The sequence below is a fragment of the Lissotriton helveticus genome, chromosome 4_1, assembly GCF_964261635.1.
Source record: "Lissotriton helveticus chromosome 4_1, aLisHel1.1, whole genome shotgun sequence".
NCBI classification, from domain to species: Eukaryota; Metazoa; Chordata; class Amphibia; order Caudata; family Salamandridae; genus Lissotriton; species Lissotriton helveticus.
In genome coordinates this window covers 1,138,917,235-1,138,931,445 of record NC_136063.1, presented here as the reverse complement: position 1 = coordinate 1,138,931,445, position 14,211 = coordinate 1,138,917,235, and the positions used below count along the sequence as shown (strand labels likewise).

The 14,211-nt window shown below is 40.8% G+C and overlaps 1 protein-coding gene across 1 annotated transcript in view; it reads right to left on the bottom strand.

Annotated features, from left to right (window-relative positions):
* The window catches only part of ZNF830 (zinc finger protein 830), a 256,345-nt gene that overhangs the window by 219,266 nt on the left and 22,868 nt on the right, over positions 1-14,211 (bottom strand). The window contains exon 2 of the mRNA XM_078687744.1: positions 5,993-6,092. Within this exon, the coding sequence (XP_078543870.1) occupies positions 5,993-6,092 (100 nt within the window). The remainder of the gene's footprint in view (positions 1-5,992; positions 6,093-14,211) is intronic.

The window sequence follows — 14,211 nt, the reverse complement described above, 5'->3', positions numbered from 1 at the left end:
AACTTAAATACTTTTAGCATTGCAGGTCCCTAGATTTATTCCTATTTTAATGAAAAATGCACTGTTACTTTAGTCACTGCGCCCCTTGGGTAGGTTCCCCCCTCGAGAGAAAGCAATGACTTTCGAGGTCGGAGGGGGAAGAAGAAGAAGAAGAAGTATAGGATTCGACGTATCCCTAAACGGAAACAGAAAAAAACGACGGTTCACCACCGAACTTGAGGAGCCAGAAAGCACAAACCCCCCCATCAAGTAGAAAGGTCCCTGGGCCCTCGGGGCCATCAGTATTGACTTTTGGCCATAACTTAGGGCTGGTTAATGGAAATCAGCTGACCTTTTTGGACCCCTCTCCGAATAAGTTATGGAGCCAAGAAGGTCAGGAAGATAGAGGGTCGCCTAAAGTCACTATGGGTGTTGCAGAGACTTTGAGAACCCCCTGCAATATTGCTACAGCTATTCAAGGAACCAGTAGAGACCCTACACCAAGAAATGTATTAACAAATACATATGCTACTGTGTTAGAACAGAGTTTGGCTAGCGGAGGTGACCCTCTTTCCCCTTCCGGACAGGAAACTCTCCCACTGCGGTTTGATCCCGGAGGGTGGCTCAATCGCAGCGTGTAGCAGTGATAGGTTTAGGTCGGTGAGGGGGATCTGACCTCGGGTCAATTGATAAGAGGTACATAGGGTAGGGTATCAGGCAAGTGAATGATATTTTGGCTTTTGTTTCCCTGTTCAATACTGATGCGAACCTAGAAAATAGAAGTGCCCTTTTGCAGCTGTTAATAGAAATAGAGGGTTTGCGACTGGTAACAAGCAAACACATTGAGTTGGTTTACTTAGACATTAGGAGTGGCTCCCCAAACACTAGAGTCATGTTTACGTCAGGGGTAGTTTTGATGCTAGTACTGGCCAATGTAGATTCAACCCAGGATACTCGAAAAAATCTTCCCTGTGGAAAGAGCCCACAGGACCCAAGTGGCCCTTTCCGACCTCGGTAGCTGCCAAGGAAAATAATGACCATAGTTTTTATCTGCAGGGACCAGGATGCAATCCTATAGACGGACAGGGTTCCGAGAGACCTAAAATTTGAGAGCGTATCTATATGCCTATTTTCCGATTATACCCTGGCAGTCCAAAAACAGGTCAGGCGACTCCTCTGGGAGAAAGAGGTCAAGTATATGATGCTGTCAAGCTAAACTGCAGATCATGGCCGAGGGAAAATTCTGAGCTTTTCAAACACCAGAGGAGGTATATGATTGGCTTGAGGGTTTTAGCCCTTTTGATCATCAAATGTCTGTGAAACCAGGGCCTCATGCAGAATGTTGATGGGTCCTTAGCAGAAACAGTAGGTTTCGGAGCTTGAAGGTGCAACACCTGACCCACTGGGAACCCACTAGTGCCAGGAGATGAGCATGGCAATTAGAAATACCACTGGGAGAGGACACTGATCTAACCTGAACTAGGGCGATGTTGGCATGTGGACCATTTCTGAGACGTCTGGTGAAGGGATGGAGCTTTACTGATGAGAAATAGATGTAGTTGCCCCCATATTGATGCACAGAAGTACAGATGGAGCTGAGAGCTGCGTACTCACCACTTAAACAGTTTGCAGAGGTGTGGTCTGATATATATATATGGAGACAGCGTAAACCCAAGGTGGCCCAAGTATTCTACTCATCTGGGTCCCATGGGTCCTACTCCAGATTGGATTATATATTTACACAAGAGGCCCACATGGATAAGTTTCGGAAAGCTAGGTATTTGGCATGGGAAATCTCTGATCGCTCACCAATTGTGGAACTAGATGAGAGAAGGTGGACTGCCTACATGCCTTGTGGCTGATTATCTGCCCATCTCCTAAGTACGTATAACGCGATAAGGGAGGAAGCATCTCAATCTAAGAAGCACTGAAGGCCATGATTGCTGTGATACGCAAAGAGGTCAAGCTAGCCAAGCTATGTTCACTATATAGGCCAAATTCTCTTTTAAATGTGCTAATGGAAGATTTTAGCACTCCAGTTGGCCAATGTCATGGGTGGGCTAGTGCACCCGGACCAGTCTGGTTTTGTCCGAGGCCGCAGCATAGGACTGAATCTCAGGCATCTATACGGTTGTAAAGCAAATTTTGAATCAAGTGGGGCCCGGTGGCTCTGGGCTCAAAGGATGCACGGACGCCTTTGACTCCTAAAAGTGGCAGTTCAAGCTCCTGTTGCTTGAGAGAATGAACTTGTATTCCAGCTTTCCTAGGGTATATTAGGCTGCTCTACCACAGTCCTCTTGGTTTAGTAACAGTAAATGGGGAGTTCTCGCGGCTTTTTCCAATGAATGAATAAATTAATGAATGAAGGAATAATATAAATTTGTAAAGTGCAAAACGGCTGCTCCGAAAAGGAGCATCCTGGTGCTGGGCAAAAAGTAAAACACCATAAAAGAGCAGCCATAAGAAGGACCAACCATGATTAGGTCTCTCTGAAGAGGTGAGTCTTAAGGAGGATCTTGATTTCTCTGAGGTAGCACCACTAAGGTAGTCTGGACTTTTTAATCTTGGGAATGCAGAGCAGGTTGTGATTGGCTGAACATAGGGCTCTGTGAGAGAAATACCTTTTGATTTTGTAGCTGATGTATACAGGGCCTTTCATTTGGGTAGCCCGGAAGGTTAATGTCAAGGCTGTGAATTCTATTCTGTGCTTGACAGGGTGCCAATGGAGACTTTTTAGGCCGTTCTTAATGGATTGCTTTTTGTGAATACCAGCACAGGTCTGGATGCCATATTCTGGACTTGTTGAAGTCTGTTTAGGAATATTTTGGGAGAACCCACAAGCAACACATTGGCATAGTCAAGTATCCAAGTGAATACTGCAAAAATGATTATGTTTCTGGTGTGCTCTGGCAAAAAATTGAGTCTTCCGTAAAGTTTTCAAAAGAGAGAAACAGACTCCCGTGGTGGTATTATCAAAAGGCCTGAAGGTGAGGGCACAGTTTCCCTGGACCCCAACACTCTTTGCCCTGGTGAAAGGGGCTGGGGGGGAAGGTTGAAGAGTTCCATTGCAGAAGACCACAGGTGGGTCAGATCCATGTTCAGGGTAATCAGGCATGGATGTCCTCTCTACGCACATATTTGCCCCCTGGCGATTGACCCAGTTTGTGAGATGGATGAGGGAGGACCCTCTAGTGAGAGAACTGAAAGTTGGTTCTGTCTGGGAAGACATAATGCTCTACGTGGAGAATGTTCTGTTTTACTTGTCGGAATCGAAGTCTTCAATCAATAGAACCAAGCAAACCGTGCATATTTTTGGGCGGTACAGCTGTTTCAGAATAAATTAGACTAAGTCGGTAATCTACCCCTTGACAAATTGGAATCCAGGGTACGGATATGGGGGCAACTACAACTAAGCAGGGATGAATTTTGGTACCCAAGTATCCATGTTAGAAGAGACCCAGAGCTATTCTTAAACCGCTATTTGCACCCCATTCTATAAAGTTTCAGGGAGGGCATTAGCTGCTGGAGATCGCTCCCACTCTCTTTGTTGTTTGGACAGGGTGGCCATGCTTATAAATACCGTAATTCCCAAAATTGCTTGCACCCTGCAGAATATTCCACATAGAAAAGACCACTGAGGTTTTTCGATCAGTTGAGGGTGCAATTCGCTGCCTACTTTGGAATGACTGTGTACCAAGAATTGTGCTGCCAGGAAGGGTATATAACGGGGAAAAGGCCCTCTGGATCTCATAATATATTACTTGGTCGCACTGCAGGTGATAATTAATGACGGGGCCTTTGCCCCAACAGGAGAGCAGTCCATTACACATAACAGCCGATGGATGGGTTATAATAAACATCCAAATATTATACACAATAAAAAGCCACAGGTGGATCAAGGGTTGAGACTAATTGTGCAATAAGCAACCTTGACAGGAGAAACCCTGCTCTGGCATTCCCAGCAGCAGTGGGAAACAAGCAAACCAAAGGGGTTTGGCCGATGGGACACAATCAGAATAACTAAACTGGGGAATGCTTGAGGGGTCTACGGCCCTCACAAAAATTGGGGAGCTTGATTAAGAATATGAGATGTTGAGAGGGATGTATTTCATTACCTGGGCCTCTAACATGTCCTACACACAGACGTGCCAAAAAGACTCAGATTGCGAAGTGCAACTCTCTAGAAGATACGATATTGGCAGAGCCCCTCTTACGAAGGGGGCTTGCGCTAATCTATTGGAAAATACCTAACAATGCACCAGATTTGCTCCACGTCTCAGGAACACCTGGACATGCGGCCTGGAGGACCTCTCTGACACCTACTGGGAGGTCACAATGCAGGGATCAAAGGAGGTTTCTATTAGAGCTGGCTTTATGGTGTCCTTGATGATGTTACATAGATTATTAAATGAGGATACAGTTGGTTAATTTTGGTCCAGCTGCAACAGATGAGTATCTATGGGGATGTGGCTGAGCGAGTCCTGTTCTGCACATAAATTGTGACTGCCCAGGAATCAGAGGATATTGGGCGAGGGTGTTACAGGCCCTGTCAGAAGTCTCACCCCCCCCCCCCCCCCATCTCACCCCGAGAAGAAAATGTGTATCCGTGGTATGTGGGGGAGGAAACTGCAACACTGTAACAGTAGTTGTTCTGCAAAGTCGGAATTATTGTGCCTAAGCGCCATCTAGGCAGGTTGTGCGGTCGCCCAGTCTTCCACTGTTTAAGCATTAGTGCAAACAATTGGTGCATCCAGGCCAAATGGTCGGTATATGAAGGACGGCGTTGCCCCAAAAGGTTTGAACAAATCAGGAGCATTTGGTCAGAACCGTTGGGGAAGTTCTTGACCAGCCAGGCTTCTAGGGAAGACTTCTTATACCTCTAGAAGGATATTGGCAACATACAAAAGATAGTTATTAATTTCATTACTTGGAAACAAAGACAGAACAACTTAATGATGGATTGGGTTGCCGGCGGATGGAGTTCCAGATGCACTAGGATTATATGTACTATTTTAAATGTTGTATGCCATTGAACTGTAAGAGGTTTGTAATGAAAATATTTTTTAAAAAATGTAAAAGTGTCACAGGCATTTTGGAGTCTTTATATACTAAGTGTTAAGGAGTAAACCGCAGTTAATAGCAAATACTGGCTAAATATAGGTTGGGTATGTAGCAAAAGCAGATCTGTACACAGACTGCAAAAAGCCACAATGTGCCTTTGCTATACATTTTAAACCAACTCAGTCCCAATAATAGTTCCTGCCTAAAGGTTAATATTTACTGTAAGTAGACAAAGCAAGAGACTTGATAAATTGCAAATTCTCAGTTAAATAAATACAACTGAACATCTCAACGTAGCCAGACTATCAATAAAAGCATCAGTCATGGGGTACTCCAAGTTCAGAAACTGTGCACAGTTTGATTCCGCCATAAAGGTAGCAGCTCCACTGACGCAGAGTTAGCAGGAGCACAGGATCTACAAGCCCCTTTTGCTACAACGGGGGAGACTACGCAAATGGAGTTTGTGTGGCAAATAAACGGGAGACTAAGAGGTTGGTGTACAATTAAAAGAAGGAGCAATCTGCACTATTAAAGGGCAACTACTTCTGCTCATTTGCTTACCCCACTAGCTTGTATGCAACTCCACAATGCAATGGAAGATGAAAGAAGTAACACAGAGCATGGAAATACTTAATCTCATGGTGGCCTGCTGCTGCACTGCAACAACATATACAGATAGAACCAAGAGCATAATCACACCTAAACCAGGAGCAAACTTGGACACAGAGTAACCCAGAAGACAGACCTACATGAGCCAAGCTACGATCAAGTATGGTTTGGAAGCAAGCAGCACCGCCCTTGTACAGTTGCTTTCAGGCTAGGCTCGAGAGTGATTTACACAGACAGCTTAACCCAGTCCTAGACATCAGAGCTCCTTTTTCCACTGCACATTCAATCAGATCTTCTGCAATTAACACTATGTAGGAAAACTCAAAGGCTGGGGGAACCTTACCTCTTTATGCTGTTTTCCAAGTATATGTGCTTGCCACAGCAATTCACTTTTTACTGGAACATTGCAGAGGGTGCAAGAGAGGTGATCCAAGCTGTTGTATGTAGAGATAGTGTGGTTAAGGAAATAGTGCAACACTACTGAGAACATTTAAAGTGATTTTTTTTAAACAGTCATGAGACCAAAGCACCCGCATCTTTTCAATAATATGCCAAGAGAGAGAAAAATAGACATGCTAATGTCACATAATTGAGACCACTATACAGTTTAAGTACTACTACTATATGCAATCTTCACATTTTGGTAAATTGGACTCTGGTGCAATAAGTTAGCAATAATAGAGGAAAAGGTAGATGATATTCATAGAAGATTTAACAGAAGCAGAATGACAGTTATCGCCAACCCATCAAAACAAACGTTTGGCAGCAGTCACTGCTAGACACCAACCATCCTTATACTGAGAACTGAATTAAGGTGTTATTTTAATAAGTTAGGAGCAATCAGTCTTTGCAGAGCAAAAGGAATTCTTTAAGGATGGAATCAGCGAACTTTCGAGATCTATTCACTTGGATACTTTCTCTGCCTCTCCTGCACCAAGATAACTACTATAGCAATAAACACATATTGCAAATGGAACTATATGGCACCCTGTTCGTACTGCTTGTTGTATTAAATGTCTCACTCTTTATTATTCACTTTTTACTGTGTTATGATTACTCTCCTAGGAACAAAACTTGCTTACTTTTTTAACCACCAGTGAAATATTTAATAAAAAAATGGAAACCTTCTCTTTTTGCATGTCCTATTTCCAGCATTTATCCACTGACTATAGTTTATTTTTATACACAAAAAAAGAAACAAGGTGAATTTGCCACTATGATCAGCACATCAATATTGCATTTTTCCCATAGTATTGATTTATCCAGTGACACGAGAATACTCACTTTGGGAGTGCCCAACTGATAAGATGCTTATTCACGCTTAAGCAATTTCAGCCACGATAATCTACCCACAGAAGGTGTAGTAGAATTTCATGAACCATAAATAGAGATAATTATACCAGTGCACATCCCTACTAGTTACTTTTATCCAATTGAGTTTCAATTCAAATCACTTCATAAGTTCAATTTTCTTCAAGTCCACACAATTATTCAGATAGCACAAAGTCCATTAGTTCTTAAAGTTCTTATTTATTGATTGCTCTCTTGCCACATCGTCACAGCCTGCAAGACGAACGCGGAAGAGAGACGCCTTGCGTATACGTGACCGGTTTCGCTATGGCGATGGAACTTATCATGGCTCCCACAATCCTATATTAAATTAAATACCACTGAGTGACAAATGGATTTAGATGTACAAGAAATTTATGGAACAATTTTCGCATCCACTATTCTAAGGCTTTAAGGACCAATGATTAAGGATTTGACGTTTTTATTGATTCATATGAAAATACGCCACTCACCATACTATTTTGCTTTGCCTTGAAAAAGCCCGCGGAGGGCGAAACGCGCGTCGGCTGTGACGATGTGGCAAGAGAGCAATCAATAAATAAGAACTTTAAGAACTAATGGACTTTGTTCTATCTGAATAATTGTGTGGACTTGAAGAAAATTGAACTTATGAAGTGATTTGAATTGAAACTCAATTGGATAAAAGTAACTAGTAGGGATGTGCACTGGTATAATTATCTCTATTTATAGTTTATTTTTAACCAGTTTTCTCCAGTTTCTCAATATCTTTAATTTCACTTTGTTGATTGTGTCCACTCTGTACACTTTTTTCCACTTCAACCTGGCCCACGCTAGCTGAACTGTACATTTTTGTGTAAATAATAAATGCATGTACATTCTAAACAGAGCATTTGAAAAATTTCCTGTGTCAAACCTTCGCATTCTAAACACAGCAAGCACTCTGAAATTAGTGGTATTAGCAGTAATGAATTTAATATGTGGTCATGCGATGGTTAGGTTTTAAATGGCACATGACATTTCCATCTCAAATTAAGGATCATAAAGACCCAAAGCTAGTTAGTGACTGAGCAGTACCAGTGATCTTCCTAGGTCATGAGCATTATGTATTTAGGTGAACCTAACTTAGAGTTTCACTGCTTTGATGCTATTCAAATAGATGTTTGTACAACGTTTTTACTAATCCAAGTGCAAATCTTTCTATTTAATGCCTCCATTTTATGGAAGTGAAGACCTTGTCTCCTCGAACAGTAACCATATATTAGTAGCCAAAGTTCAACAGCTAAAGGCTAGCAAGATTACATTGGAGTCATTAATATTCCTCACAAAGTGCACCCTCTGTTCAGTTTGTTCCATTTTTTTTAATCTTCACATATTGCATATAACAAATGTCTCACAAAAAAACGGTAGCTGATTGCTACCTTTAAAATCCCTACATTGACCCGACTACCTTAACCTACAACTTCGTAGAAAGTATTTGAGTAATTAGCAACTACACAGACACTACATCATCAAAATAGATATATATCAACCTTTAATCGAAGCCTAAACTTTCCCTTTATCCTATTCCTATGCCCAATCCTACTCCATACCCTTACTCTACACTTTAACCTAACTCCGAGAGTCAATGGCGTTTTATCTTAGTCGTAGAATGTTGAGATGAAAGAGTGAAAGTAGGGGTAAAAATCAACTTAATTGCTTCTGTGTCATTTTACATTGATGAAGATGAGCCGGTTAGAAAAATGTTCAGAACAAACCCCAAAAAAAATTTAAAATTCAAATGTAAGCAATAGGATATTCTGGATTTGAATCCCAATAGTTAAGAACAAAACAAACATATGAGTAGAACATTAACACAGTTTTCATACTTGAAAAACTCTAAATCCTGAACGTAATTGAGACATACAGTTTAAAGTCAGGCATTCCTGAATATCGTTTTAAACAAAAAAGCATTTTTTTTAGAAGCCTGTTGCTAGAATGTTACCGGAGCCCCAAAGGGTTAATATATGCAAAGGAGTTACTGGGATCCTAGTTCACCAGATTGAGCTTGAGGGTAGGAGGGCCTGAGGTTTAACGATCCACCAGCATCTCCTGGAGCGGAGTTCAATGTGGCATTTCAACGTACTTCTACGGTTTCTTCTAATTTGTAATCATAGAGGTTTTATTATATAAATGCTTGTAGCATATCACCACCCAGCAAATACATAAAAGAGAGGCCAAGCATGCAAAATTAGATTATTTTTTAAGTTTAAAAGTGAACCATTTTGAAAAGCAGCGATGTATGGCACTCAGGCAATCCCAAGTAAATAAAGGAACACAACTCCCAGCCTCAATTATTTTCTGAAAAAACAAATACTGAACCTATGCTGAACTCACAAAATAAAGAAGCAAAACCAAAATGTACAGATCCGGGCCTCCAAAAAATCATTAAACTGTCACTAGACCTGCAGGTCGAATAACTTCAATTATCTACTAGAAAAATATTTTAATTTACAGTCGTCTTTTCTTCATTCTCACATATGAGTGCACATTCAAATATGTGAGCAGCATTTCGGCTGTACAACACAAAACTCTTATGTTTGATTAAATAGACTAAACATTTGCTCCACGTGTAATAAAATTGTAGCCCACATATTGGGCATACATGATCCCCGACTTGCCTCTCAGTTTACTAATGGCATTGCCATCAGAGCAGGGACAGGAGTGTTTCTCAGTTTATATTTGAAGACTCACTTTTAATAAAGCTATTACTAAGGCAAGATGTGGTGGAGCAGTCATTTAGATAGCAAATTGCCAAGAAATAGCAAAAAACCTTCCCACTACCTTGCATCTTTACTGATAAAACGATATAGTGTATTAACAATAATCTGTGAAAATTGCGTTTCAGAAAGCATACTTATTTGCACAACACCAAGTAAAGTGTTCAGATTTGTTTTTCATCCAATTCATTTTTTTTTGCTTCACACAGAAGTACAGAGAGTGGCCTTTCACAACTACTGAAATATATTTTGAAATGCTTGTACAGTGGACTTACTAGCTATGAAAATGTGGGGTGGGATAAAACGGATACCCTACAGCAGAGGTCGTCAATCTATGGGGCGCAACCCGCAGGAGGGCCGTGGGGGCCTGGGAAGGGGGGTCGCACATTCCCCAGCTTCACTTGTGCCTGCAATCCAAAACGTTTGCTTTCTTTTTGGATTAAGACAGCAGTTCTGAGATGGCTAGTTTAGATCTTTATCAGGTAAAATTCAATCAATTGAGTCTCTTGTGCTGTGAAAAGTTGTCTTGCAGGGTGCCGGCTTGCCTCAGTGAAATGCAAATGTTCTTATCAGTTAATCTGCAAGTGTAAAGGGTGCTTGGGAGCTGGTTCTGGCTTTATTTGATCAAATCACTCCAAGCTTTGAGATGACAAAGATTTGTATTTTTGAGTGGTAGCGCAAAGAGTTAACTGAGCTGTGAAGTGCGTGCCTTAATTCTAACTGCATTTACACAGCCTTTGGTACCCCTAAAGGTGTATTGAAGAGACAGTTATGTAAAAAAGAAAAATGCATTACATATGATCTGCTATTACTTAAATCTACATTTTGGAAGCACCATTTTAATGTAAAACTATTTGCAGCACTATCTTACACTGTGTGTAATGCAAGTATAAAGTAATGACTTGCATATTTACAGTGCTTTCTATCATAGGCTGGGACCTCGTAGCACTAAAAGTACACATCACTATTCTCTACTGTACCAATCAAGTTTTAATTTTGTGTCTCTTTGGTTACACACAGACCTCTTGCAGTGCATTAACTAATAGAGGTTTCATAATGTACTACAGTGCATTTCCCACTGAGTAACACATTTTTTTAATTTATTTTTCATTTAAGCAGCTCATTAATTTATATGTAGATACCGGATAATGAAAGGCCTAAAAAAGTAAATAATATTTTGGGGCTTATTTATGAGAGGCTTTCATTGCCAGAGCATTACTTTTTTTGATGCTCAGACGGCGCAAGCGTCACTCCCATACCTATGAGGCGATACAGAGTCATCCTGCAGGACTTTGCACGGTCTCATAGATATGGAGTAAGACATAGCAGTGCAAGCCACTGCGTTGCCTTACTCTACGCCAAGGAGGTGTTCCATGGGCTTTGTGTGGGGTTCCCACGTAACACCCAAGGATTTTGATGCTGCCCTATATTTACAAAATCATGTAAACCTGGGGCAGCTCCAAAAACAGACGCCTCCCCAGCGGAGGTGTAACGAGGAGAAATGTTCTTTTTCTCCTCATTTTTCCTCTTTCCATGTGTGCTGCAATCTGAAGCTCACATCGAAAGAGGAAAACGCCTCTCGGATTCTTTTTTGAAGGAAGGTGCCATTTCCTGTACAAAGACAATCCTCACTCGCCATAACGAGTGGGGAGAGTAGATTTTATTAAATCTAAATTAGAGTAATTCATGTTGAAAAGAATGTTTAGGGGGTGAGAATATACAACCCCATAATTCAGTTTAGATGCACATCGTTTACTAAGAAAATTAACTGTACTCCATCAATAAATAACTTTTGGGGGTTTTCTATAATAAATAAACAAACTATGATCACATCAGAAAAAAGAAATCATCTTTTCATAAATGTCACAGAATACTAAATGGTGTACTTTAAAAGTTACACATCATACTTAATAAAACAATCATTAAAAATATCTACTGCCCAGGGGTATGGAATTTAATAAAATATCTACTTGTCCATGGGGCAGGTTGCTTCATAAATATACTTGCCCTGGAACAAAATCCACTTGTCCCTTTGGTGCCATGTATTGCGGCGACAAATTATGGCTGCTGTCTCACTATATAAGAGCCCTGATATAGCCTAATGATGCCATTTCTCATAATATAGAAGTGTTTGAATACTTGCAATACCCTTATGTTGCCACATTTCCGCAGATCTACATACTGGGGCTGAAGGTAGTGCTAAGCTATAGTTACAGGGTTTGAATGCACTTTTGAGTCTGTGCAAACCTAATACCTTGCATGTTTTAAGGGTTTTCAACAACTCTTCGCTAATCTTTTCACATACTAAGAAATGTTGGTAATTTACTCTAGACAATGGCAGATGTAAACCTTCTCCCAGAGTTGAGAACAAAGTAGTTTAATTTAATTGTGGGTTTATATAGCGCTAGAATCAACTCCCGGAGGAGTATCTCCACGCTTCGACCGCTGGGGAACCCGTCCTGGCTCACCCTGAGAGATGGTCCCTAATGGGTATCTCTAAGGTGCGACCAAGCATCCCCGGCGGTCTGGGGGGATGTTGTGAAGATGAGGCAAGCTAATGTCCAGAGTTGCCGAGTGTGGTCCCTGACTGGAGTAGGCACCGAGGCGAGAATTATCGAGCCCGCTGACCCTGGTCCACGACCCTGCCGCGTCGGGAATCGAACCCTGGTCCCGGGCCGTCCTCTGCTTACGGGTCTGCCGCCTCTAACCAGGGAGCCACACCACTCCACAGGTTGGAGGGAAAGTGAGCTGGCAAACACTTAAGATTTTCGCATGAGCAAATCTACACATGCAAATTTGCTCATGCTAAAATGCAGTTCACAAATATTTTCTAGGACTATTTTTTTGTCCTACTTCTGTAAACTCTTGGGAATTCATGAAAGCCGTATAGCTGCACTTAATGCAGGGACATATACCAGGGGTGCACTTTTGAGACTTTCTTTAATAATTGGGCCCCTAATTAGGCCTGGAGAGGACCATGACCTTTTGAGTTTATTAAAAATCTGTCTCACTCTCTGTACTGGCAGGCTTCACTGTGAGTGAGAGCATTCTGCTCTTTTACAAGGAGCATATCGGCACACAATATAGTTTTTTTCAGTGCCAGTAACTACTGTGGCATTGTGTGCTTTTTGAGACCAAAAACTATTTTTGCTTCTGCCAATGTTTCTTATAATGGTGAAGGCCCAATTCACACTGACAAAACTAAAAAGCTGACCACCAATTTCAGACCTACTGGCTTTGCCAATGCTTTTTTCCTTTTCTTTCCCATAATCTCATTGAAACTGGTTACATTGATTTTCCATTATGAATATTTTGAGGAAATACTAGCGTGCTTCACCACGTTACTAAATGATGCTTCAAAGAAATGGTACCTGAAATTTGACAGTAGTTTAGTGAAATGTTTTATTCCTGCTTTCATTTTTTATGAACACATTATTTTGAAAGCAAAGAATCATCAATCTTGCTTCTGCAAATATTTGCATCAAATCAGAGCATTCTAGGGAGCTTTATACAAAGCCTCATATTGCTAAACTTTGAGAACGTGTGTACACATTTTTAAACAGGAACCATCGTCAGTTGTGCAGTCAGAGCTTACAACATTTACATAGAGCACTCACCCTAATAAAGGCTTTCAATTAATGAACCATAAATACAAGTTTGAACAATATTAACATATAGACAAAAATATTACCTTAACTACAGACAGTGCCCTTTCCTGATTCATAATGTGGTACTGCAAACTGGCAGCCAAAGGGTTTGTGCTGCAGGGTGCTGGGCCTACTTGTGCCAAGGTAACAATCCACATAAAAACTTGTTGCCCTTCACCCCAAACAATATTTCCTGGGCGTCGGGCTATAGGAATTCCACATCCCTGACTTACCAAGTTTAAAACCTTCAAGTTAGAAGTAAAAAGCCGAATACCCTTAGCGAACTTATAATGTATGTTTAAAAAAATGTTAAAACCAGAGCACACATTTCTATGGAGTGCAAATGTTGTAAAAAAAAAAAAAAACCCTGGACAGGCAAACCATAAAAATGTTACCAGACCTACTGGTTTTGTGACTTGATTAATCTACTCAACTTAACTCTAATGTTCTTGCCCAGTAAACTGGTCTACAATTGTGTGATCCTAGGCAAATACTTTATTTTATTGAGCTGCCTTGTTTCTTTATTGTCAAATATGAGAGCACCTTCCCTTTAAATTTGCGAGTTCAGCATTTCTGCTATACAAAAAAATATTTTGTTTGATTTAGTAGACTAAACTTTTGCTTCAAGTGTAATAAGAATCTAGCTTACATATAGGGTGCAAATGACGCTTGACATGCCTCATAAGTCACGAATAGCATTGTCATAGGGGAAGAGCAGAAATGTTTCTCAATTCATGTTTAAAAACTCACTTGTAAATAAATAAATAAATATTACTAAAGCATGATGTGATAGTGAACTGTCATTTACAAAAAGCACATTTTCAATTGAAATGGCCACAAACATTCCC